Source organism: Tribolium madens, unplaced genomic scaffold (assembly GCF_015345945.1).
Source record: "Tribolium madens isolate multiple individuals breed KSU strain unplaced genomic scaffold, Tmad_KSU_1.1 Scaffold_96;HRSCAF=242;Tcas5.2_LG5, whole genome shotgun sequence".
Classification (NCBI taxonomy): domain Eukaryota; kingdom Metazoa; phylum Arthropoda; class Insecta; order Coleoptera; family Tenebrionidae; genus Tribolium; species Tribolium madens.
Window position 1 is genome coordinate 14,549,092 of NW_025401068.1, and position 25,277 is coordinate 14,574,368.

General features: G+C 37.5%; 11 protein-coding genes across 13 annotated transcripts in view; 6 read left to right on the forward strand and 5 right to left on the reverse strand.

Annotated features, from left to right (window-relative positions):
- Positions 1–30: 30 nt before the first annotated feature.
- On the forward strand, positions 31–948 carry LOC123013870 (small nuclear ribonucleoprotein-associated protein B). Its single transcript, XM_044412720.1, has 2 exons — positions 31–190; positions 243–948. Exons 1-2 carry the CDS (start codon positions 188–190, stop codon positions 882–884), a joined length of 645 nt encoding a protein of 214 aa, XP_044268655.1. The 5' UTR covers positions 31–187; the 3' UTR covers positions 885–948.
- Positions 949–1,048: 100 nt separating this feature from the next.
- Positions 1,049–2,239, forward strand: LOC123013871 (60S ribosomal protein L13a). Its single transcript, XM_044412722.1, has 5 exons — positions 1,049–1,126; positions 1,321–1,451; positions 1,504–1,613; positions 1,780–1,925; positions 2,004–2,239. The coding sequence occupies exons 1-5, from the start codon at positions 1,106–1,108 to the stop codon at positions 2,208–2,210; spliced, it is 615 nt and encodes a 204-aa protein (XP_044268657.1). The 5' UTR covers positions 1,049–1,105; the 3' UTR covers positions 2,211–2,239.
- LOC123013868 (cGMP-dependent protein kinase 1-like) lies at positions 2,233–6,868 on the reverse strand. The gene is made up of 2 exons (XM_044412718.1): positions 5,954–6,868; positions 2,233–4,064 (listed from the first exon to the last, which is right to left on the reverse strand). The coding sequence occupies exons 1-2, from the start codon at positions 6,388–6,390 to the stop codon at positions 2,315–2,317; spliced, it is 2,187 nt and encodes a 728-aa protein (XP_044268653.1). The 5' UTR covers positions 6,391–6,868; the 3' UTR covers positions 2,233–2,314.
- On the forward strand, positions 4,105–5,962 carry LOC123013869. Its single transcript, XM_044412719.1, has 5 exons — positions 4,105–4,446; positions 4,491–5,019; positions 5,068–5,233; positions 5,282–5,699; positions 5,754–5,962. The coding sequence occupies exons 1-5, from the start codon at positions 4,182–4,184 to the stop codon at positions 5,921–5,923; spliced, it is 1,548 nt and encodes a 515-aa protein (XP_044268654.1). The 5' UTR covers positions 4,105–4,181; the 3' UTR covers positions 5,924–5,962.
- A 1,176-nt stretch (positions 6,869–8,044) lies between the features above and the next one.
- On the forward strand, positions 8,045–9,344 carry LOC123013953 (protein catecholamines up). Its single transcript, XM_044412834.1, has one exon. It carries the CDS (start codon positions 8,233–8,235, stop codon positions 9,244–9,246), a length of 1,014 nt encoding a protein of 337 aa, XP_044268769.1. The 5' UTR covers positions 8,045–8,232; the 3' UTR covers positions 9,247–9,344.
- On the reverse strand, positions 9,252–10,376 carry LOC123013952 (tetratricopeptide repeat protein 19 homolog, mitochondrial). Its single transcript, XM_044412833.1, has 2 exons — positions 9,443–10,376; positions 9,252–9,390 (listed from the first exon to the last, which is right to left on the reverse strand). Exons 1-2 carry the CDS (start codon positions 10,374–10,376, stop codon positions 9,311–9,313), a joined length of 1,014 nt encoding a protein of 337 aa, XP_044268768.1. The 3' UTR covers positions 9,252–9,310.
- On the reverse strand, positions 10,367–11,230 carry LOC123013954. The gene is made up of 3 exons (XM_044412835.1): positions 10,977–11,230; positions 10,670–10,929; positions 10,367–10,623 (listed from the first exon to the last, which is right to left on the reverse strand). The coding sequence occupies exons 1-3, from the start codon at positions 11,178–11,180 to the stop codon at positions 10,449–10,451; spliced, it is 639 nt and encodes a 212-aa protein (XP_044268770.1). The 5' UTR covers positions 11,181–11,230; the 3' UTR covers positions 10,367–10,448.
- A 1,443-nt stretch (positions 11,231–12,673) lies between these two features.
- Positions 12,674–19,143, forward strand: LOC123012989 (aromatic-L-amino-acid decarboxylase-like). The gene is made up of 6 exons (XM_044411261.1): positions 12,674–12,847; positions 15,194–15,314; positions 15,369–15,482; positions 15,531–15,780; positions 15,831–15,979; positions 18,335–19,143. Exons 1-6 carry the CDS (start codon positions 12,768–12,770, stop codon positions 19,046–19,048), a joined length of 1,428 nt encoding a protein of 475 aa, XP_044267196.1. The 5' UTR covers positions 12,674–12,767; the 3' UTR covers positions 19,049–19,143.
- On the reverse strand, positions 19,133–23,290 carry LOC123012988 (spermine oxidase-like). 2 transcript variants are annotated; one of them, XM_044411260.1, is made up of 5 exons: positions 23,206–23,290; positions 22,909–23,136; positions 22,560–22,864; positions 22,419–22,515; positions 19,133–20,129 (listed from the first exon to the last, which is right to left on the reverse strand). In XM_044411260.1, the coding sequence occupies exons 1-5, from the start codon at positions 23,223–23,225 to the stop codon at positions 19,214–19,216; spliced, it is 1,566 nt and encodes a 521-aa protein (XP_044267195.1). In that variant the 5' UTR covers positions 23,226–23,290; the 3' UTR covers positions 19,133–19,213. The 2 variants fall into 2 exon arrangements, with proteins under 2 accessions (XP_044267195.1, XP_044267194.1); XM_044411259.1 differs by having other exon boundaries at positions 23,185–23,282.
- Positions 23,291–23,570: 280 nt separating this feature from the next.
- Positions 23,571–25,277, reverse strand: part of LOC123012991 (glycine-rich protein 23-like) — a 3,515-nt gene continuing 1,808 nt past the window's right edge. Inside the window, exons 3-4 of the mRNA XM_044411263.1 lie at positions 23,698–23,866; positions 23,571–23,648 (exon numbers count right to left, since the gene is read on the reverse strand). Coding sequence (XP_044267198.1) covers positions 23,624–23,648; positions 23,698–23,866 — 194 coding nt within the window. The 3' untranslated portion in view covers positions 23,571–23,623. The remainder of the gene's footprint in view (positions 23,649–23,697; positions 23,867–25,277) is intronic.
- LOC123012987 (protein still life, isoforms C/SIF type 2) overlaps positions 24,475–25,277 on the forward strand; it is a 61,362-nt gene continuing 60,559 nt past the window's right edge. The window contains exon 1 of one of the 2 annotated variants that reach the window (XM_044411250.1): positions 24,475–24,592. The gene's annotated coding sequence lies outside the window, so the exon portion shown is untranslated. Of the gene's footprint in view, positions 24,593–24,731; positions 24,756–25,277 lie in introns of those variants that run through there. The other variant, XM_044411251.1, reaches the window with a different exon arrangement.

A 25,277-nucleotide genomic window follows, 5' to 3' on the forward strand; every position in this document is an offset into this window, starting at 1 on the left:
TATTATTTTTTTGTGTTATATTTGGCTGTAATTTTGATTGTGGCGCTACAAATTCGCGCGCATGCGACTTCGAATGTTTACCAGCGCCGCCGACCGCCGGTTTGTTTGCAAATTTTTAGGTTAAGTCGTAAAGCCAACGTTTCTTTAATTTTTCGTGTTTGAAAGACTCCAAAATAAACCGTCCAAGATGGTAAGCCACCCCCACACCCACCATTACCCATTTCCAATCAATTCTTTTACAGACGATGGGGAAAAACAACAAAATGTTGCAACACATCAACTACCGAGTCCGGATAACTCTCCAAGACTCCAGGACATTCATCGGCACATTCAAAGCCTTCGACAAACACATGAACATGATCCTCGGCGACTGCGAGGAATTCCGCAAAATCAAACCGAAAAATTCTAAAGTAGAACGCGAGGAAAAACGCGTTTTGGGTTTTGTCCTGTTACGGGGCGAAAGCATTGTTTCTTTGACAGTTGAGGGTCCCCCGCCCCCGGAAGAGGGCTTGCCCCGCGTTCCCATTCCGGGTGCAGCCCCTGGACCGGGCATTGGCCGTGCCGCTGGTCGTGGAATGCCCGCGGGAATGGGCGGCGTACCTGTGGGGCTGCAAGGCCCGGTGAGGGGTGTGGGAGGACCTTCACAGCAGGTTATGACTCCTGGGGGTCGTGGCCAGGTTGCAGCGGCCCCACAAATGAGCCAGGGGCCGCCTAGGATGGGTGGGCCGCCACCAGGGATGATGGGACCACCACCGGGTATGATGGGAATGCCGCCAGCACCCATGGGAATGGGGCGTGGAGGACCGCCGCCGCCGATGGGAATGAGGGGACCGCCTCCGGGAATGATGCGGGGAGGGCCTCCGGGGCCCCCGCGACCATATTAGTGTAGTTTTTTTTAATTGTATTCAATTGTAATTTTGGTGGAAATAAACTCTAACTTTAATACTATTACTGAGTGATTTATTGTTAATTGATTTTGAATTTTAAAAAAAGACTCGCTTACGTTTGATTATTTTGGGGTTTTTGTTGGTTGAGGTTGGTACTGCTCAGAGTACGCCATCTTTGTACACTTCCGGCGCCATCCTTTTCCTCTAATGGTAGAAACATGACGGGGTTTAGTGAGAAGGTAATTCATTTATTTGTGTTTATCACATAAATAATTACAAAAAGTGGCTATAAATTGTTTGAATTTTCTATTTTTTGTTGTTTAAAAGTGAGGAAAGGCACATTTTGCGTACAAAATTGCATTTTATGTTTTATAACCTCATCATTACATTCGACACGTGTTGGTGAGTTTTAACCGAATTTTTCTTTTTTCAGGCCATTCTGATCGATGGCAGAGGCCATTTACTTGGTCGTCTTGCAGCAATAGTGGCAAAAACACTATTGGAAGGAAACAAAGTGATTGTTGTGAGATGTGAACAATTAAACATCTCAGGAAATTTTTACAGGTAGTATCCATATTTTTTTCTATTTACGAAATAATCAATGAAAATTTTTCAGAAATAAACTAAAATATTTATCGTTTCTTCGTAAACGTTGCAATGTAAACCCAGCGCGTGGCCCTTTCCACTTTAGGGCCCCTTCGAGGATTTTCTGGAAGACAGTCAGGGGTAAATCTCTTCTTATTTACTTTTACTTTTAGTTAATTTACAATGATTAGAATGATCTTACCTACATTATTTGATTAGCGATGATAAGACAATCCGACAATGAGTTTATTATTTAATAGTAATTGAACTTTTGACAAGAATGAGGGATTAAAAAAGTGTTTTTAAGGTATGTTGCCACACAAGACAGAACGTGGGAAGCAAGCTTTGCGCCGGTTGAAGACTTACGAAGGTGTGCCTCCACCATATGACCGCAGGAAACGTGTCGTAGTCCCTGGGGCCCTCCGTGTGATTTGCTTGAAACCAGGCCGCAAGGTAAGCCCTCATCCTTTTTTAAAGATTTCTATTATCTATTTTTTTGATTTGGTAATTATTTTTTAAATAAAATTGCAGTTCTGTCACGTGGGACGCTTGTCTCACGAAGTGGGGTGGAAATACCAATCGGTGGTTCGCACACTTGAGTCTAAACGCAAAGTTAAGGCTGTCCTTAGTATCCGTAAACGTGACAAGCTCAAGAAGCTTACAAAAGAGGCCTCAGCTAAGGTCACTAAACAAGTGGCTCCATTCACAGCTGTCATTAACTCTTATGGTTATAATTAAGGACGTTTATTAAAAAAAAGTGACTTTGATAATTGTTTTATTATTTTCACACCTTATAATAAATAATTCACATGATATCATCAAATTGAGTAAACTTTAGAGTACTAGAAATTTTCATCCCAGCCACTTGTTTCTTCCGGGGGACAATCGTTATCTTTTTTGAATTGTTCAAAATATCTCGTGTCGGTGTTGGACTTGAGTTTGGGTTTAAACGGCGCTGTTAGCTTGCCTTCGTTGAGTTTGACCCAATCAAAGCCCAGGAACCAACGATGGGACTTAATATCTTTAACTCCGTTCCTCTGACACCCTAATCGTTCACTGGGAATGGCCCTACATAATTTCTCGATAATATTCCGGGCTTTGGACGAGACGTAACTCGGGAATTCGACACTGTCAATTCCGGTTAAAATTTTATTGTAAGTCCTCATGTGACTTGCATCGTTCGTCCGGAATGGAGTCCTTCCAGTCAACAGCTCGAAAATGAAAATACCAAAAGCCCAATAATCGACACTTTTATCGTGTCCTCGACTTAAAATAATTTCAGGGGCGACGTATTCGGGAGTTCCTGCGAATGTGAATGTTCGACCTCGGGCCCCCAGGCGTTTGGCGAATCCGAAATCTGTCAGTTTTACATAACCGTGTTCGTCTATGAGCAAGTTCTCCGGTTTCAGGTCTCTGTAGACTATATCTCTTTCATGAAGGTATGTAAAAGCTTCAAGGACACACCCAGCGATGAACCTGGAGTCTTTCTCGTCGAAACGGCGCGTTTTTTGCCTCTGGAGGAGGGTCCACAGGTCGCCCCCCAGACACGACTCCATGAGGAAATAAATATACCGTGCGTCCTTATAACTCCTATAAAGTCGTACAATGAATTTCGAGCGACACTCTAACTGGATGTTTCGCTCGTTGTAAACGTGTTCCTGTTGGTTTTGCTCGACCATATCAAACTTTTTTAAGTATTTTAGTGCGAAGATAAGATTTTTGGACTTGTGTTGGACGAGCTCGACGCGTCCGAATCCTCCAACTCCTAGCGTCGTCAAAATGGTTAAATCTTTGAGTTCGATGTCTTGGTGTTCGCGCACGATTTCGCTCTTTTTGGGCCCCGCCTTGGGGGTGTACTCCACGGTTCCGCCTTCTGTTATTTTTCCGAAGTGGTCTCGGAAATGTTGCCGCTTCAATGTGAGGCATTCCACCCCTTCGGGGGCGTCGGCCGTAACTGTAGCTTGGCGGAACTCCTCGTCGAGGAGGGCCAATTCGCCGAAATACTTTCCCTTGCCGTAGTTCCCCACTACGCCTTCGCCCTCCTTTGAGATGGTCACCGTCCCAGCCCGAATTATGTAAAACTTGTCTCCTCGGTCACCCTGCTTCACTATTGTAGCTCCCGGAGGGAAATACTTGACTTTGAGCAAAGTCGTGACTTTTTGGAGGACTTTAGTTCCGACTTTATTCAAAGTTGGAACGTTTTCGAGGAAGGTGAGCATCTCATCCTGCTCCTTGATGTTAAATCGGACCATCAGTTTCTGATATATGGACCTGTCCAAAACCCAGACTTTCCCGGCTTTTATCGCTCTAATCGTCGCGTTTCTTTTATCATTATACAGGATTGCCATTTCACCAAAAATTCGGATGTCTTCGAATGTATTCACCACTCCTTTGCTCTTGACGGAGACTTCGTATTGGCCCCCGGCCGAGACATACATGTGAGTCCCCTTCTCGCCTTCTTTTATTATAATTTCGTTTGATTTGACCTCGCGTGGGTACATGGCATCGACCACTTCTTTCAACAAATCCCCCTTTAAAATCTTGTTAAGGAAATCGCTCCGTTCGACCGCTTCCCGAATCAGTTTTTCATCCCTGCAAAGAAATTCAAAATTAGTAGGGAATTTTGCATGCAAGGTTGGTGTTAGATGAGAGTGAGGTTAAGTTTGGCGGGTTTCAAGTTGTTCTGTTTTGTGTTTTAAAAAAGTTAAGATGCCTCCAGCGGCTAAGAAACATTGCTCGGTTATTTTATTTGACCTTAAGGCTAAAAACCGTGCAACGGCGATTCAAACGTTGCTGAAAATTGCGGCTACAAATTATTTCTTGAGTTCCAAGGATTTAACAAAACTAATTTTGTTGAATTCGGACACGACTGAAAATCGTTTGAATGCACAATACGGGGGGTATGAACACGTAAATGAAGTTATGAAGGATATTACGACTTATAATCCGAAAATACTTAACGATCTGGTTGAAAGTAAGTTTTTGTGTGATTGTAATGTTGTGTAATGTTTTTATAAGGCAGGGGCACCGGTGAGGCAAACTGGTTAGAAGGGTTGCACGTCGCTGCTGCAAATTTGGCTGAGGAATTTGAAGGAGTTTGTGGAATTGTCACGTATCAGTTATTATTTATAACAGATTTGAGTTTGTCTCCGTCCACCGTTGATAACTCTCTAATTGACAAAATAGCACAATTACTGAATCAGTTTGGGGCTTTTTTGTACGTTGTAGGCCCCGAAATTGAGCCCTCATTTACTATAAAGTCGCCCCAAGACATTAAAACCTGGATGAAGAAACTCCAAACAAAAGACCAAAATATTGCCACTATTAAGACCCTCATTTCGAAAATTAAAAACGGAGTTGTTTGTGATTCCAAAATGGGGGCAAATTTATTTTTTTCGTTTCGTAACTGGGCCGGGTCGCAGCCATGGAACGTCCCATTGGAGATTGGCAGTAATATCAAAATTCCCGCCAAAACAATGAAAATATTGAATGAAATAGTTCAATGCAAGTTGGTTTTGTCACAAGGGGCGATTAAGCCGTCAATTTGGTGAGCAAAAACGCATTTTTGTCAATTTTTGTTACGAAAAAACGTTAGGGTTGACGCTGAGGATGAGTCAATTGAATTCGATGTCAGCGAGGTTATTAATGGCATAACGCGACACGAAAAATTCGTCCCAATCAACAACAACAAAATGTTTCAAGTTGAAAATCCGCGCAGTTTCAACGTTTTGTGTTTCACCGATGCGTCGAATGTCTCTGAGGTGATTTTCAAGTCGCACGCTAGCGTGGGATTTACTTGTGTTTTGTAGCACTTGATGCGAGGCGGGGGGTGTTATTGCGTCTTGCCGAATGCTAGTTCGGAAAAAAATGAAGCTTTTAATTGTTTGGTTGATTGTCTAGCGCAACAAAACAAATACGTAATCGCTCGACGTGTCTATAATAATAATTATGTGCCAAAGATTGTGGTTTTGGTGCCGAAACCAGATTATAATCCGAAATGTTTTGTTATGACTTCGTTGCCGTTTGCTGATGACATTAGGTTGAATTGTAAGGAGAAGAAAGTTGGCTCGGCACCGAAAATCGATGTAAATGAGAGTGTTTACAAATTTTTGGACACTTTAGACACGGATATTGCGAATTCGCTTAAAAAAGTCCCACTAGATATTACAATGATGCAGAATGTGAACGTCCAGAGGATTGTTAATAAAACCGTGGATAAATTGTTGGGTAAGTTCGTAAATTTGGGGCCAAATCAATGATTTGTTGTTTTTTTCACAATAGGTAAACAGTTGAATTTGGAGGAAATAGATTTAGATTTGATGGAAATGCCCTCTGGGGAAGATATAGAACAACTGAAAAATAGTTGGCCTGAACGAAAAATCGAAGAAGTTAAGAAAAATGAAGAGCCCACGGCTGATGTCTCTGATGATGATGACTTTGATTGGGATTAAACTGTATTTTTCTCTGAACATTATACTTACTCTTTTGTTTTCGGGTGTTTTTCAATGTCTTCTGACGAGTTTTCGTCAAAATTTGTTGGTAAAGGAATAAGACCCGGCCTTCGCTCACTCCCTTCTTCTGGTTCGTGGTTCACTTTTACACTTTCTCCAGTCGAGTCGATTTGAGTATCGGTTGAAATAGTGTCCGAATCGGGGACGTCGGGGGGCGGAGTTACAGATGAAGGCGGATCTTCGTTCTTTTCTGGCACGGGTGGAGGCGGAGCTTTGCTTGTTTTTGAGCCAGGTAAAGGCGGAGTTTTACTCGTGGGTGTAATAGTTGACGGCGGAGTTTCTGGTTCTGGTTTCACGGGTTGAGGTGGTTTTGGTTTTCGTGTGGTTCCATTTTGTTTGGGCACATGGTTGAAACTGTCTTGGATGACATAAGTTTTGCTTTTGCCAAATAGACTTGAGCACCACATTTTCCGTCGCGATTACCGTGTGCTAAATACCGAGCGATTACTTACGTGAAGTAGTTTATTGAGACAAAAATTCCTCGAACGTGAATTGCCCTGATTAGATTAGTGGTAATTGTATTTTGGTGTCATTACGAAAGGGCGAAATATTTATTTCGATTTTTTTTTCGCAAAATTAGTACACTACACTAGTTTATTATACGCTCGGCAAACTTGAATAACAAACACGTAATTGCAGCCTTCGTGCGTGTTTGAGTTGTAAATATCTGACTGAAAGTATCGTTTTCTTATCACGAGGTACTCATTATTTAAGATAAGATTTCAGGTTTCTTACAATACTGCACTTTTTGCAATGTTTTACTGCCGTTTAATACAACACTCACTTTGTAGACTATTAATTTGCGATATAATCATCCAATTGACGACACAAAAAATATAATTTTTTCTTACATTGCAAAATTATCATAGGTAAATACATGTTGCCTTGAATTAAACGTAATGTTCTAGGTCACAAATGAGTCACTTTAATCGTGCAACAAAAAGTACGAAATTGCACGTTTTTGTTTTATTGTTGACTGAACTCAATTTCGGTGACAAGTGTTCATTTTTTCATAGTTTCAACATCCTGAAATGATGATGATACACCTGAGATAAAATTATATTAACAATTTCGGTTTATCCGTTTGTCATTTTATTATCAATATGTTGAAATCAAGGAATGCAGTTATCTAGAAAAAATAGTTTGTTTTATTGTGATTGCTGGCATTTACCTATTGTGACGAAAAAAATACTTTTAGGTGAATCATTTTGATCGAATTTTTGCTTTCTTTGCTGTGGCGGCGTTTTTAAATAATCATAATTTATCTAAACGAGGGAAAGTCTCTTTAATTTATTGAGTACTTTACTTTTTGCTGATTTTTTTGATTTGACCATCAAAAAAATTAAAGTTGTTCCACTTGGAGTTAGAGCATATTTCTTATCAATTTTTTGATTGATGAATTTCAATATTGTTTAAAATTCAAAATTAAACATGACGATATTTTGACCTGACAATTTGTAATTTACTTACTTTTATTGTTACATTTAGTCATCATTACAAAATCATAAATATCAGTTGTTTCTTGTGCATGTTTAGAGTGGGGTAAAAGCTAAAAGTATATACAGGGTGATTCACAAGGAATAATGAGCCTGACCAAATTCTCGATGCATTACATTTGTCTCAAAGCAACTTGCTAAAAGTGGTTACATCAGGATCATTATTCCTGGTGAATCACCTTGTATAAAAGTGTATACTTACAGCTTTTACCTCACTCTTGCTGATTTTTTTTTGTTTGATTATTATCAAAAGTTAAGTTATTGCACTTGTTAAAACAAGATTTCTTATCATTTTTTTGATTGATTTCAATACTGTGTTCCAAATTTAGTAATCTACGTCATAACTGATGTAGCTGACATAAAAAAATTAAAATGTATTGTTGGTTGTCTACCAAAGTTCAAATTTGTGGAAAATGAAAATACTTAAAACTACAGTTGGGACTTTATAATAAATATAATAGGCTAAATTTAGGTTAGTTGTGTTTGTTTAAATGGGCCATTCGCTGGCAGGGTTTTGGTAGGTTTGTTATTTCCACCAGGTCCCACACCAAAGATTGGTAACAGTAGGAAAATTCTCGTAAACGTATATTCTCGCCTGCGAGAAATCGAGAAAGTGACACTTATGACAGTATTTTGACATTTGACAAGAATTATGTTTTTTTGATGGTGATGTGTGCCCCCGCCGGTTAATTCAAGTGTTTAATACCCACATTCTCTTTTTCAAATCACGTACTTTGGTCTCTACATTCCACAATGTCGAATTTAAGGTTAGTTTTAATTCTGCTCGTCGTTGGTTCCTCGTGGGGGCACGAGCACGGCCATTCGCACGACGAGTCCCCTTCATTCAAGTATTCCAAAGCAGCAAACGAGAAGTTTCATCACCCCGAACCGGAACATCACAGTACTACATCCGAGTTGTGGCTGCAAGCCATGGGGTCAACTCTCCTCATCAGTGCAGCCCCCTTTTTTATTCTGTTCTTCGTTCCACTGGACAGCACCGACCAGGAACAGCCCCTTCTGAAAATACTACTAGCGTTCGCTTCTGGGGGCCTGCTGGGGGACGCCTTCTTACATTTGATCCCACATGCGGCTATGTCCGTCGAGAGCCCCCATTCGCATTCCCACGATCATGAACACGGACATGATATGTCAGTGGGGCTGTGGGTTTTGGCGGGGATCGTCACGTTCCTCTTGGTGGAGAAAGTTGTGAGGATCGCCAAAGGGGGCCACGGGCACAGCCACCACAAGAAAAACGACGAAAAAAAAGAGAAATCAAAGTCGGGGGGCGACAAAGCACAGAAAGTCGATCCGAAAGAAATAAAAGTTGCGGGTTATTTGAATCTAGCCGCCGATTTTAGTCACAATTTCACAGATGGGTTGGCAATAGGGTCGAGTTATCTGGCGGGGAATACCGTAGGGTTGATAACAACAATCACTATTTTATTACATGAGGTCCCGCATGAAATTGGCGACTTTGCGATTTTGCTCCAGTCGGGGGTGTCAAGGAAAAATGCGATGTTGTTGCAGTTGACTACTGCTTTAGGGGCTCTATTAGGGACTGCGATTTCGCTCTTGGCGCAAAACAGCCTCATGGCCACCCAGTGGATCCTCCCCTTCACGGCTGGGGGCTTTATTTACATAGCGTTGGTATCTGTGATTCCCGAATTGTTAGATGAAGAGAAACCTAGTTTTACACAGACTGTCTTTCAAGTAGCTGCCTTGTTAGGGGGTGTATTTATGATGGTTTTGATCGCAGAATATGAATGAATACCTAAATATGTAATGGTTTTATTGTTTCCTTTGTACTTATAGTACGTTTCTACAATAAATATTATTTTCCTAAAACCAATCTAATTTGGTCAAAACAGTAGTTTGCTTGTTCAACTGATTCGTTATTTTCGAATTTTTTCCCTGAAAATAAAAAAAATACCAACTAGAAGTTGGCCATCCTGTCAATAATTACCCAATTTCCACGCCTCCTTACAATACTTTTCTGCCTCCTTGGCTACGCCTTTTTCTAGAAGAATTAAACCTAAGTTGGCATGAATTACGCCCAAATGTGACTTGTCTTCGACCTCGCGCCCCACTGTGATAGCCTCCTTTAAGTATTCTTGTGCATTATCCATGTCCCCAGCTCGAAAACTGGTCGTCCCTAAATCATTCAAAAGCAACATGCTTTGTTCACTGTTCCTCCCCTTGGTTCTTTTACACGCATTGTAAGCTTCTCTCAAATGGACCAAAGCCTTAGGAGTGTCCCCCACGTCTAGCAGAAACTGTGAATACCAATCCTGAATAATCCCATACAGCATTTGAGCGTCAACACTGTCATTTTGATGTGCCTCAATTTGCTCAAGACACCACTTGTACCCAAGGTCGGCTTTTTGAATTTCAGCCTTCAATTGCGAGATTCGCGCCAGTTTTAAACTAATATGAATGACCTTTAAATCTTTCTGGTCCAAACCGCCCCCTAGTAACAACTGCAAAACACTGACAAATAATTTCTCAGCTTTATCTAATTGAAACGTGTCCAAAGCCAAATTTGCCATCAGGTCGTAACAGTAGATGACCCCTTGCTGGTTTTGCTGCTGTTGGGCTAGCCGTAGGGCCAAATGTAACATTTGTTCGGCCTTCTCATACTGCTCCCTTTGCGTGCACAAGACTGCCCTTTTCAGGGTCATTATCAGCTCTGATTCTTTCTCTTCATCGTCTTTTTCGAAACCGAGCCACGACAAGAGGCTTAAACCCACCGCGAAGCCGGTTTCTTTCGGATAAGCCCACTTTTTCGGACATAACCTCAATGTCGGGGTCCGCAAAATCGGAACTGTCACTCTATTGTTAACAATTTTATAAAAAATCCCTTGGTTTTTGATTAATTTAAACACATTTCTGCAGGCCATAACGTTTTATTCGGTGCGAAAATAATTTATTTACATTTTGTTTGTCATAATTGATGGCGTACTGCGTTTAGATCATTTGTAAACATACTCGTATTCCCCGTCTCCGGGCCAAAAGTCCTCATCGCTGGTGCACGTTTCCGACCTCCGGGGCCTCAATCTGGGTATCCTCATTCTGGACGTGAGGGGTAAATTTTTCGAGAATTTTTGAATTCGGCGCGTGACATCGGTGGCGAACGGTCGAATTCCACTAGAAAATTTAAAAAGTAGCGCGAAATTGCATTTTTTTAACTTACCAAGACAATAGCTGCAAATTAATCATTCTGGTTGCGTGCAAAGCCGCCACAAGTATGAGGAAACTCATCAGATAGCTCGTGAACATTCCTGTTCCTTCCATTTTTAACACATCGCAAGGGAAATTGCATCTCATGTCAACTCGCATAAGGATTTCTTCAAGAGTGGACGCCAGTTTCGGCAAAAATGCCAAAATAGCCGTTTCAAGCGGGAACCAAAAGCATCCCATGATGTATTCGATCAGAAACACGGCAATTAAATACTGTTTGGAATGATTTGAATCGTTTCGTGCTCATAAAGCGGTTTTACCTGTGCAAACAAATTCGCGAATGAGACAAGCTTGCGCAGTCTTCGGGGGTACAACGGAAGACTCCATAGCACCAAAGAAAGGGCGAGCAAGACGGCCAATGACGAGATCAGAGGTCCACAACCGGTCAAATCGGGTTTTTTGAACACGTAAATGCTGAAAGTGTACTGCAATGCAGCGAGAAAGACCGACCAAAATTTAGCCATTTCGCAAAAAATTTTGAGTGACACTGTCAGACACCAACTTTGTGTTTTTTGCAAATTGGAGAAAAAATCAAATTCTCCTGAATTTTACATAGGAAAACTCCTGAAGCGTGCTTTTACCCCATGAATTGTAGATTAAAGGGGATGAGGGTGTGATAAGAGTGGCTGGTGGCTACTTGTTGCATTTGCAAGCACTCGGTTGTCTTGGTTACCGTTTTCAGGAGTCGGAAGAGCTTGAAAGCGAGCTTAAAAGCTCGAGCTTTCCATAAAAAGGAAATTAATTATTGGGGGTGGGAGGGAAGAAAGAACATTATTCGCGCATTCGAAGGGTTATTGTTGATGTGTAATTAATTTTATCGAGGGCTTAGAGAGCTTCCGGGTGAAGTGGTGATAAAAAATGGGAAGAAATTACAATTTTATTGGAGGAGGATTATGTTTATGTTTATTGTTAAGTTTATGAAGGTAACAGATTTGCAAAAATTAGTTTTCAATTTTAGTTGTCGTCAGGCACGTAGAAATAAATAAAAAGCGACATTTGGGTTTTTTAAGAATAGTTTTGTTATTAATTAATTTTTGAACTGGAAAAAAATGGGTGGAGAGGGAAACAAGTATGAAAAAAACAACAATAGATAATAAGCAGTGATACATAATATGTATTGAGTCAGATTATTAAATTTTTTTAAAGTTACACCTAATTATTAAAAAAATTAGTGCTTTAAAAAATGTGAGCATACCGATTATTTTATTGAAGAAGAGATCCTAAAAAATTATAGAAACTGTACAAACAAGACTCAAATAGTAAAAAAAAGATAATTATTTCTAAAATGGTGGAACAAATCTCTTGAAATTGCTTATAATTGCTCAGATTGTGTCTCAAACAAAGCCGCTTTGTTGCACATATACAGAGTCGAGCACAAAAACCAACAATCATGACTAATCATGTTTACACCTCAATTAAGAAGTAACGATGGAGAAAATTTCCAAGTCACTATTTTCCCAAAAACCGTCAACAAAAAACCCTAGTTTTATAATTGTGCGGTTTAATCGACTTCCGCGGAAACTTAAAAATTCCACCGTGTTGTTTTTCCTCTCACCACACAATTTTTTCCTTCTCCCTGACTAAAGAAAAGGAGTAATAAATAAACCGGCGTGGACTTTGGACTTATGGCTTGATCCGAGGGTGTAGCTTGCAGAATTCCAAAAATGTAAAAGTAATTCTCGGTGATTTGCTGGTAATGGGACCAGCCCATCGACGTCACGGGGGAATCACGTCTGAAACCGGTCGACTTTCTCGGTACCTCAATATTGTTAATAGAGAGCAATATCCCCGCGATAAGATAAAAATAATAAAATATAAACAAATGTCGCACATATCTTGAAATTCGTTCGGAATCGCCCATTTTTTTGGTCAAAATTCAGTATTGGACGTGGTTGGGTGAAGGGGTTTTGTGATCGATATCAACGGAGGCCCCACTTCTCTTGTCACGGATTTAAAGGCTCGAGCCACTGGTGAATTGACTCTAGTGTTTAGCTGTGATTCGTGTCGGGTGATTCGACTCCTGTTGCTTCTGCAGGATAATTGCATCTGAAATGGAAGCTAATCAGTTCAAGGATTTCGCGAAGGAGATGATCGATTACGTCTCCGGGTATCTGGAGAATATTAGAGACAGGTGAGCGATGATGATGGCATTGGAAAGTGAAGAGAAACTGTCTTTGAAACATTTTGGAGTGTGAATGATAAGAATTGTGATATGGAACGGCTATTTTCAATAATATTTCACAACAAACGAGTGTTTGTTGAAATTCATGACATACAAAATTATATTCACGACTGTTTTGTTACAAAATCAGTTGAAAGAAAAATTAAGGACTTGTGAATGCACTATTCAGCTTTAATTTGGGAATAATTGAAGGCTGTTATAAGTGCTAGAAGCAGTATAAAATAATTTTTCCATTACAAAAAAAATGTAGAACACAATTAAACTTGTTTTAAGTTGTGTGAAAATATTTTTTATAATATTTTATTAATAATAATAAATTACATAAATGATAACAACTTTTTTTTGTATTTCTTTGTTAGCCGATCATTTGCTAAAAAATTATTCATAAGTAGAAGAAAGTTTCCTTAATCATAAATATTATTTACAATAAAGAAGTTTCATATTTGTTAATTGATTATTCACGGTTTTGCCACTCGTTGAATAATTATTATTCTTAATTTTTAATTTTCATGAAAGAAACTGAATGTGTTACGTAAGCAGAATTACAAAAATTTTATGCAATTTTCAACATTGATAAACGTATTAAATTACAAGTATCCAGGCTGTCCTAGCGAGTTGAAAAAGTCCTTTAAAAAAATGATATAGGACATTGATAGATACTAATCTAGTGCATCGCTTAAAATTATTTTCAACTATACAGCGTGTCTCAAAAATAGGTTACAAATATAAACTTGTGTTTTTTTAAATGAAACATCATATGCTTCTTAGCGTTTTTGGATGTAGATTTGTATGACAATGTTTTTAAGCTAAGCTTTTATTGGTCGATTTTGCTTAGTTTTAAAATTAAGACGTTTTTTTTGACAAAAACATGCACTTTTTAAAAATTTATTACACAAAAACTAAGACATCTAGAAATATTTTTTTAAGGTTGTAACATTTTTTTAGTGTGTTGCATTTGCAAAGATAAAAAATGAAGGCGTTTGTTAAAAGTTCAATAACATAAAAAATTTAAATAAAACACCCTATTTATTGTTTTTGCATTTAAATGATTATTAAATTGTCTTTCTAAAATTATTTAATTTTAGGTGTTTATAATCGATAACTAAAAAGATATTTAACGTTAAACATTAAAAAAAATAATTACTATTGTTTCAGTAGCCAAAAAGTGCACAGTTGCACAAGAGATAGAAGAAATATCACTTAATAATCACATTTGTGAACTTACTCTTTATTTTTACTATTTATTTTTTTAGATAGACAATTTATCAATCTATTAGATGCAACAATAAAAAATAGAGTGTTCCATTTAAATTTTGTAAGTTATTTAACTTTTAATAAACTTCTTCATTTTTTAATCTTTACAAATGCAAAACAGTAAAAAATTTCTACAGCTTTAAATTCTGTACTTTCTTTTTTGCAGCAGTAAGAAAAAAATTGTTCTAGCTGTCTTAATTTTTGTGTAATGAATTTATAAAAACTGCATGTTTTCGTCAAAAAAAACCTTCTTATTTCTAAAACTAATCGAATCGACTAATAAAAGTTTAGCGTAAAAGCATTGTTTTAAAAAGCTACTTCCAAAAATGCCAAAAAACATACTGTGTTTCATTTAAAAAAACACAAGTTTGTATTGTAACTTATTTTTGGGACATGCTGTATAGTATCTATTAATGTCCTACTCAATTTATTTTTAATTGTACCATTTAAAGGTCACTAATGGACTTTCTCAACTCGTTGGGACAGTCGGTATAAAAACGTATTATGACAAAAGTGTCTAATAATAATATAAAATATGTTTTAAATAAAGAGATTTTAGTAAAGTTAACCAAAAATAAAATTGCTACCTAGAGATTACTCTAGATATTCATAGAATACGAGTATATTTTTTTAATTAATAAGATTTCTGTTTCTATTTCTCGCAGGATTGTTTTGTAGAGACGTAAAGAGCTGAAATTGTTGAAAAAGCTTATAATTCTTTCAGGATTATTTTCATTTAGTTAGCATTAATGTGTGAACAAAAAATTAATAAATAATTATGCATTTTCAGACAATTCAAAAATTACGATGATTTCGTGCGAATTTGCATTGTCTCTATTTTTAGCACAATTTGGTATAAATTTGAATTTTTAAATCCATTTCAAGGCAGGAGAACGTCTAAATCTTAATTAAACATAAAAATTGCAAAAATTAATTCAATTAAGTTGTTCTTATGTAATTCAACAAGGTTACTCTTCAAATAATAAAAAATGCAAATAAATTTGATTGACACTCATGCAAGTTTTGTTTTTTTCTTGCTAGACGTGTATTACCCACTGTTGAACCGGGGTATCTTCGCCCTCTAATCCCGGCCTGCGCCCCCCAAAAGCCGGACAAATGGGAGGACGTGATGGCCGACATCGAACGTGTCATCATGCCGGGGGTAACAAAACTAATTTTAACTGAATTCGAGTTGAATTAAATCAAAAAATAATAGGTAACACATTGGCACTCGCCCCGGTTTCACGCCTATTTCCCCACTGCAAACTCCTACCCTGCTATCGTGGCCGATATTCTCAGCGGTGCCATCGCCTGCATCGGTTTTTCCTGGGTAAGAAACCCGTTTCCTTGTTACCAACCCTTATAAAAAAAAATTTAGATTGCTAGTCCCGCCTGCACTGAATTGGAAGTCGTGATGTTGGACTGGTTGGGCAAGATGATCGGCCTTCCTGAAGACTTTCTGGCTTGTTCCGGGGGCAAAGCCGGCGGCGTGATCCAAGGGACGGCTAGTGAAGCCACTCTGGTAGCCCTGTTGGGGGCCAAGGCTCGCATGGTCGATCGAGTGAAGAAGGAAAAGCCGGAAATGAGCGATTCGGAAATTATCGCCAAACTAGTCGCTTATTCTTCGGGTAATTTAATCGAATTTTGGGGAGTTGAGGTGTTGAGGGGGTTGTTTCAGCTCAGAGTCACTCGTCGGTGGAACGGGCGGGGCTGCTCGGTGGGGTCAAAATGCGCGGGCTCCAACCTGATGATGACAATAGACTCAGAGGCGAAACGTTGGAACTGGCGATCAAGGAAGACCGTGAGGCTGGCCTTATTCCATTTTACGTGAGTCAATACACTCTCTAAAAATCGTAATCGGACAAACCTTGACCATATTATAGTTTCTTAGCGGATATTTTATCATTTGCTTGCGTAATCCCTTGACCGGGTTCCGAGAGAATAATCGCACTTAACAGAATCTGTAAATTTTACAGAATGAGCGATGTTTCTGCCAATTAAAAAAATGTTTTCTTTAATTTAGTTTAAACAGTTATTATTGGCAATCAAAGATAAACTTTAATGTTATCTTTCTTTTTTTCAAAATCAGTTCCAATCTTCAAATTAACAAAAATAGAGCGACAACAGCCCAAGTCAATTTTTTTCAAAAAATAAATAACAGTGATTAACTATAAAAATTAAAAACAAAAACATGTTTTTTGTGATTATTTCAAAAACTGTAAGAGATGGAATACAGGATGTTCGGTCTAAACCGAACTTTAGAAGTATTGGGAGTTTGAATAATCATATTTATTTGAAAATTGATACATAGCTATAATCCATTAAGTCCTCCTAAATGAAAATATTTTCAAGATGACGGCCCTTTCGGTTATACCGGAAGTCGGTCTCAACTTTCTTATTTTAAATAGAAAGGTATATTTTTTACTGCGTTTTTAGATTACTCGGGTTATTTTAAGGGAGTTTTTATCAGCTTTCCCTATACCTAAATTTAGCCGTTTTTGAAATATTTGGAGTTTTCCAAAAAAAAAAAAAAAAATATATGCACTTTTTACATTAAAAATAGGTAACTCTACCACTTTTTAAAATTTTTAATTTGTTTTTTTGCCGTTTGAAAGAGAAAGCTTAGATCTTTCTTCTGATGTTTTCAAATATTGAAAAAAAAAATTACAAACCCCAAAATTTTAACGTTACTTTTGTAATAATTCAAATACCCATTACTCAATTTTTTCAAATGAAATACCCCAATTTTCATTTTACTAAATGGAAGAGCATCGATCTGTATTAACATTCTCTGTACCTAAATTTAATAATTTTTAAGTTAAGTTATTAAAATTTGAAAACACTAGAAGAAAGATCTAAGCTTGCTCTTTCAAACGGCAAAAAACGAATTCAAAATTTTAAAAAATGACAGAGTTACCGATTTTTAAAGTAGAAGGTGCCAATCCAAAAATTTTTGTAAATCTCCAAATACTTCAAAAATGGCTAAATTTAGGTATAGGAAAAGCTGATAAAACCTACTTTAAAACAACCCGATTAATCGAAAAACGTAGAAAAAAATATACGTTTCCATTTAAAATAAGAAAGTTGATACCGACTTCCGGTATAACCGAAAGTATCCTTTCGATTGCCCTTGAGAAAATAGAGTAATTTTTTTTGACAAAACTGAGTTATAGCTGTTTGTTAATCATCATCAATATCAAAAAATCATACTAGCCTTGTAATTTTACAGTTGACAATTTTGAAAATTCTAGAAAACTCTTCAAACCTTTATTCATCTAATGCAAAAAAATTAATCACCTGTCGCAAAGGGTTCAAGAGCTGTCATGTTTTGAATGAACCCCTGAAAATGAAAATTTTGACCAAAAAATTGACATATGTCAAAAACTATGACATATAAGTACCAACAACTAGGTACATTTTACTCAGTTTGAAGAGGAGAATGCAAAAATGCAATAAAAATAGGTGGTTACCATTTAAAATTTTAAAGTTGGTGCCAATTTCTCGTAGTTACGGAACTTCAGCCATTTTGAAAATAATTTAGTTGAACTCAGACTGGTCGATTTGGGTTGTATTCAAAATTTCAAATTTTTATCTGCATTACAAGTTAAAAAGTTTCTAATGCAAGCCCTAAAAGAATCACCTTGTATATTGTTAAAAAAAATATTATAAGTTATGAACAATAATTTACACTTTAGACATAAGTTATTTTAGCTTTTTTGAATATTTAAAAAAATAATGTTTAGGGCCTTTTATTATAAGACAAAATCAAATATCTTTCTGTTAATCTACTAGATCCACTTACAACAAAATGTTCCAGAACATAAAAACCATTTTGGAATGTTACGTAAAATTGTGACATTGGTTTCTAATTAAGAATTTTTGTTTTAAATTATTTCTGAATATTAATCATTTTGGACTTACTCTGTTTCCGTTCTGAGGAACAGAGTTTAGAATAATTGCAGAACAAGTATTTTTTCGGCTACTAGCTATTTTTTAGTTTACAACAGCTAAAATCGTCAAACTCGTGCATTATGAAAAGTTGAAAGAAACTTACTCTTCAACATTATTTTTAAACTTTGTTTTAAATTCAATTCTTTTTATTATTACGAAGCAGGAAGGCAAGGATTATCATTTTTTGGTTGAATGTTTATGTTTGTTTCAATTTTTGACTCATTTTTCCAGGTTGTCGCCACTTTGGGCACCACCTCCTCGTGCACCTTCGACAACCTGGAAGAACTCGGCCCCGTGTGCAACTCCAACGGCGTTTGGCTGCACGTCGACGCCGCTTACGCCGGCTCTGCATTCATTTGCCCCGAATTCCGCTACCTAATGAAAGGCATTGACCGTGCCGACTCGTTCAATTTCAACCCCCACAAATGGCTTTTGGTGAACTTTGACTGCTCCACCATGTGGCTCAAAGACCCCTCTTGGCTGGTGAACGCCTTCAACGTCGACCCTCTCTACCTGAAACACGAACAGCAAGGCGCAGCTCCGGACTACCGCCACTGGCAAATCCCACTCGGCCGCAGATTCCGGGCTTTGAAGCTTTGGTTCGTTTTACGATTGTACGGAATCGAGAATCTCCAAGCTTTTATCCGGAAACATGTGGAGTTGGCACATTATTTCGAGTCGCTGGTGAGAGGAGATGAGCGATTTGAGATAACGGAAGAGGTGGTCCTAGGGCTGGTTTGCTTCCGGTTGAAGGCTTCAAACGAGATTAATGAAGCTTTGCTCAAGAGGTTGAACGGCAGAGGGGTCATTCATTTAGTACCGTCGAAAATCAGGGACGTTTATTTCTTGAGGTTGGCGATATGTTCGAGGTTTACTGAGAAGGGGGATATCGATATTTCGTGGAAAGAAGTCAAGGAGGCGGCCGATGAAGTTTTGAAGAAGTAAATGAAGACAATATAGACTTAGGTTATTTATTAATAGTTGTATATATTTATTGTTGACCAAATGTACCGAGGACCAAATAAACAATCAGCAATCAATTACTTTTATTAAAATACTCGACTAGACACTTCAATTTACTCAAAAAAAATCTAAACAACCGATCCTCTGTTAGATCGAGGGTGGGGGCCCTCCGTATGATTTTGTCAATTGTATCACCCTCTCTGCCTCCCTAATCCCACTCAATCTTGCCCCATGTACCGTGGAATGATGCCCAGCACACGTGGCTTCTCCTGCAAATAACAAAATGGGCGGAATGGGTTCACACGTGCCCGGAACTGGGCAACTCAAGTCACACTGATGTCCCACATGTGAATTCAAACCCATGTAACTGTAAGACCCACAGAAAAATGGGTCTGTTGCCCATTTGGACCTCAATACCGTTGAGGGATACGGCAAAGAGGCATCTCCTGTGAACTGCCTCAAAATCCTAGTGATCCCTTCCGCGACCTCCTCATCACTCGCGTGTTCCATAATGGCCGCCTCCGGGCCGGAAATATAAGCACAAAGGACGTGCTTACTCCCATGCACTTCCTCAATTGCGCTGAGTCCTTTAGTCCAGTCAGTCCTATTGGCGAGTTCATCCGGGGACCAGGCGAAATTAATACCCCCTTCGCACCAAACCCAAAAGGGTCGGTCATAATCGAGAAAGATTTTATCGACGTTGCCGTAGCCAATGTTGTTGATTGCGTCCATTTTGCTGGAGGGGAGAGCGGGGCAGAACATCTTGTCGGCGTGTTCCTTGAGGACTCCCAGGGATACGGTGAGGATGACGTAGTCGGCGGGGAATTCTTGGCCGTCGCAGCATTGGACTACGGCCCGAGGGCCCCCTTTATTACGAGCCTGGACTGCGCCCCATCGAATGTTACCCACGGGCTTGTTAAGACGAAGGGCGTTTTCAGGGAGTTCGCGCATCAATGGAGAGAGGACGCCGATGAAGCCAAGGGGAATGCGGATTTGGCCCCCCGGGATTTGGATGAAACTGCCGTAGTTGTCGGCGCTGACTTGGCTCAAATCTTCGCCACATCTAAGAAATTTATTGTAAATCAGTTAATTAGTAAATAAAATTAACGGAAAACCATTTTTATATACTTAATACCTGGAGTTAAAAATGAAAAAAACTTGAAAAGCTATCCAATTTTAATTTTTTTTTTCTTTTAATAAAGATAATTTTTACAGATCTACTACAGATCTTCCGCCTTGAAACTTAATGAATTACTAATAATTAAGCTATTATTATTTATGTTATTATGAATTTCGTTAATATTGAGACATTTCCTAACAATATTACAAGTTTTTAAAAGGACTGCTTTTTAAATCTCAATAATTAAATTTGAATTTAATTTTAAAAGTTCAAGTTTCTTTTAAATTGTTTGGTACAACTTCAATTGCGGAAATGATTATCGGTACTATTTTGATCTTTTTCATGTTCCACATGTTTTTAATTCCATTAGCAAAGATCATGTATTTAAAAATTTTTGTTTGATAAGTCTTCTAGATATTGTGAGTGTTTGGAATTGCAATTTCAATTAAAAATGCATGTTTTTCAGTGTTAGAAATAAGAATAATATCTGGCCTATTAGCTGTTATATTCAAACTAGTTAAAACTGTTCTGTCCCAATAGAGTTTGTAATTATCATTTTCTAGAAACGAATCTGGTTCATATTTATAATAAGGTGATTTATTTTAAATTAGGCCAGAATTAAAAGCTAACCGAGAATTAATTATCTTGGCCACATTGTCATGCCTAACTTTATAATCTGATGCAGTCAACACTTGACAGGTAGAGATGAGTTGTTGAATTGTTTCTGATTGTGTTCCACACAATCTACAAAGTCTACAAAGATCGTTACTTTTGATTATATATTTTGTATAATTTTTCGTATTGATTACTTTGTCATGGATTGCAAAAATAAAACCTCCAGTTTCTGAAAAAATATTTGTTTTTGTTAACCGAGAGTGAGCTTTTGTATCAATGTAGCTGTTGTCTATTTTTTTGAAAAACCTACCATGTAAAGACTTTTCTTTTAAATTTTCAATAGTTTCACTTTCGGTAATAATTGTTTCATTACTGTTTGAATCACTTAAATTTAATGGTGTAAAATTCTCATCACTCAACAAATAGCCCTGATCAAAATATTATTATTACTCTGATCTAAGAAATATTTCCTAAGTGAGGAAATTTGTCTACAATATAAATTAAGTAAATTCAAAAAACCACGCCCTCCACTTTCTCTTGATAAAGAAAATCTTTCAATGGATGATTTTGGATGGTGTTTTCTAAACTGAGTAAACAGTGTTCTGATTTTGATATTAATGTTATTAATATCTGTTTTTGTCCACTTAATCACTCTAAACGAATAAACTAATACTGATATTGCAAATGTATTTATAGCTTTCATAAGATTTTTTTAATTTAATTGAGTTTTAGACTTCATTATGAAACTATCTACCAGCGTTTCTTTAATATTACTACGTGATATTTTATTTGACTGTTTGAAAACTAAATTGTCCTAGAAATCATTATTTTTAAAGCTTTCAATATTTTACCATTTTCAGTCAAATAATTTAAATTTATAAAATGACCTTTATTAATTGCTAGAAGTTTACATTTATCTACTTCAAAAGACATTACCTATATCTGAAGGGAAATTCTCTGTTAATTTAAGTAATAATTTAACTTGTTTTTTAGATGTAGCATATAACTTAATGTCACCATTAAATGGCTCAACTTAGTTATAACCCTTTTATTGTGTTTTAAATTGAACCCATAATCAGAAGAATTTAAAATATTGGAAAGCGGATTTATAGCTAGACAAAACCACAAAAATGCCTCTTTTAATTTGAATGAGATTTCTTTTTAAATTATTGTTTTCTAATGTTAAATTTAATGTAGTTTTTCAAAAAATTCATAATATAATTTAAGAATAAGATTAAGTTTGGATGTATTTTGTATATATTCTTAAAATTTCAATTAACCAAGAGTGAGGATATTTCTATTATGTTTTCTTGCTTGTTCCATTACCACAGTGTTTATAATAAGTTGTTCCTTACATCCAAATGATCTTTTAATACATCCTTTTTGCTCCTCAATAATTATATTGTTTTCTAGTTCAGATATGCAAGATGTCATTATCTTGTAAATTGTTGAAAGACACGTAATGGGTCTATATTTAGATGGATTTTTAGTGTCTGAATCTTTTGGTTTTAAATAAGTGATCCCAAGTGTTAAAAATTCTGGAAAATGTTGTGGATTTATAATAAAATTTTGTAGTGATGTATAAAAAGTTTCACTTTAATAAAAAACATATTTTACTTTGTCCTGACTGCATTGGTCATCCCGTACATAATCCTCGCCACGTCGTACTTCTGCTCATCGGGAAAATTCTGCAGCTCTTGCTGAATCCTTAAACCTGCCTTTCATTAATCCCAAATCCCCCATTCCCGACTCTCTTACTCAAAAAATTCAAAAGCGAGCCGTGTTGCTTCGCGCCACCCATACTAAACAAACTCGCAGCTTCGTTTTCTATCTGCTTGAAAGTCTGAAAGGCTAAAACGGCCACCGGTTGGTCAATAGCCCGCCCATCGCTGGTACAGAAAATCCCACTCAAGGGTTTGGCCCTTTGCAGAGGCGGCTTTAGAAGCCCTTCTTGTGCGGCTAAATTATAAACCGGGTTGCCGATACAACCGCCCTCTATGAACTGTGCTCCCATTTCGGCGATGACGTCGCCTAGCCAGCAGGAATGAATCCTGCCGCCTGGTCTGCAAGACTTGTGTGAGAGGTGAAGAGGGGGCGCTGGAGTTACCTGTCGGTGGCTTCCAACACCGTAAAGTTGGTTAATCCGCATTGGGCGAGACGTTGTGCTGCTGATAGTCCTGCAATTCCTGCACCGATGATCACGACGGCGGGTTCCGGTTTGCAGGGATCGACCATGCACTCCGCGATTGTGCATACTTCGAGGTCGGATTTTTTGGGGGCGGGTTTGTCGGGGGCTTTGCCATGGCAGAGGCGGGCAAGTAGTTGCAGGAGGCGGCTGAAGAATAAGGATTTGAAAAGAGTTGCAGGAATTAGATGGGAGTACCTGGATTGGAGGGGTACTAACAGGGATGGTTTTGGCAACATTTTTTTTTTAAACTGAGAATTTGACAATTTTGACTTGAAATGTGGAAGTTTGACAGCTACTTGATTTCCGGCTCGAGTTTCCTGCACTCGATATCATAAGAATTATTTTGACAAAGGCTTTTATTTTGCAATCAGCAGGATCAGCTGCGCCAATAATTGTCTTTTAATGACACACGTGACGTATGCAATAATCCTGCTGAGCGTAGCCCGTGGCAACAAATCTTTATCATCGACCCGGGTGGGTCCTTATTCAATGAAGCGTCTTACGGCGGCGTTGCAGGAATGCAACGGTGACGTAAGATTAGCAGGAATTGGGTCTGTGCCAACAGGAATAAAAAACACAAATTTTCTTAATGCTTTATTTCGGCAATGTTACACGTGTGAAAGTTCCGATTTGGTTATTTTCCGTATTTTCCTTTTCCACTAAACAAGAAAAATTAGTAAAAAATTGTGAAATATATTTAATACGTACTAGCCACCGCCGCCCCCACTGCCCCAACTTCCTGCAGACGACGATGATTGACTCCATGAGCCGCTCGATCCATGACCCCCACCGCCTCCAAAACCGCCACCGCCGCTGGGATAGCCACCACCGCCACCTCCACAGGTGTGGCAAATACCGCCGCCACCGCTACCATATCCTGGAGATCTTTTCTCACGAATGGATTTTTCTTGCTCAATGGTGTTGGTGTTTTTGAAAAGTTTCAAATTCTTGTAAGGAATGGTGTTTCTGACGTCGTCTCCATTTATGGATTCTGGTTGGTTTTGGTCCAAAATTTGGAGTAAATAAATCACTCCAACGGGTCTTGGGGGTTTGAACACTGGTTCTGGTGGGTCTTCTTGGCACAAAACCGCACTTAAGGTCACCAGGAGACCTAATGCAACGATGCACTTCATCTTTAGAACTGTAAAGGCTTTTCGAATTATGATATTTATATGCAGAGTTGAGTATTGACAAAAGTGGAATGGTTGTTATATAAGCAACTTAAGAAAAAAAGCGTTTCTAAAAGATACTCAAAACAGACAGGGGCGGACTTGAAAGTCCCAAAATCACGAAATTTATTTTTAGTTAAAAACTGTGACAGAAATTGCTGATTTAAAAAAATTGAAGTTAAGAAAATAAAATGTGGTGTTTTTAAACTTGGTTAGTTTTTTTAGTGTATTGCTAATGTCGGTTATTAGTGGTTGGTGAGTCCGACACTGCATTTCTGAATCGAATTAATTGTTTAGTGTTGCAAAGAATTTTTTATGAAATTGGTTGTAATTCCCCGTGTTTATAGTAAAATATTCAAGTATCTATTTATGATGGTTTGATTGCAAGTTATTGTTCTGTTTTCTTGGAATAGCTTCAGGGTTTCTTCTTCAAGGTTGGTTTATCCACAAATTTATATATCTTATAAATATGTAGTTTTATACCAATTAAATCATCAAAACAAGATTTAAGAGATGTTTTATGTGTATGGCTTGATTTTAAATTAAAAGTGTTGAATAACTACGTCGAAAAAAGTTTGTTATCTGAGTATGTTTTGGGTATGTTATAATACTTCTAATATTTATTTATTTATTTCTGATTAAGTACTCTTACAAATATTTGTTTACAACTTGTCACCATTAAATTATAATGTTCTGCTATGTAGCTTGTTTGCTGATTCAATGATTTGAAACAATAAAAAGAAAAATTTTGTGTCATTAACACTGGAAGTTCACATGGGAAAATAAAAAATATTCGAAACAGTTTAAACTGTGAGTGCAACAAATTCAGCGATAAATGTAATTGTACAATCAAACGGAGATAATTTGTAATGGCCAGCACTAATCAAAGACCTTGATGATTCTGAGTGTATATTACGTCATCGATTGCACTTCTCCGATTTTATAAAAAGAAATAAATAAAAAAGTCAATATGTGTTGCTGATAATCATTATTTTTAATGTACAAATATGTTAACATATGCAGATGATTTACAAACAAAGTAAGTACACTAATAAAAAAAATATTAAAAGCAAAAATAAATACGTAGGTAGGTATCTAACAGGTATAATAATAATAGCT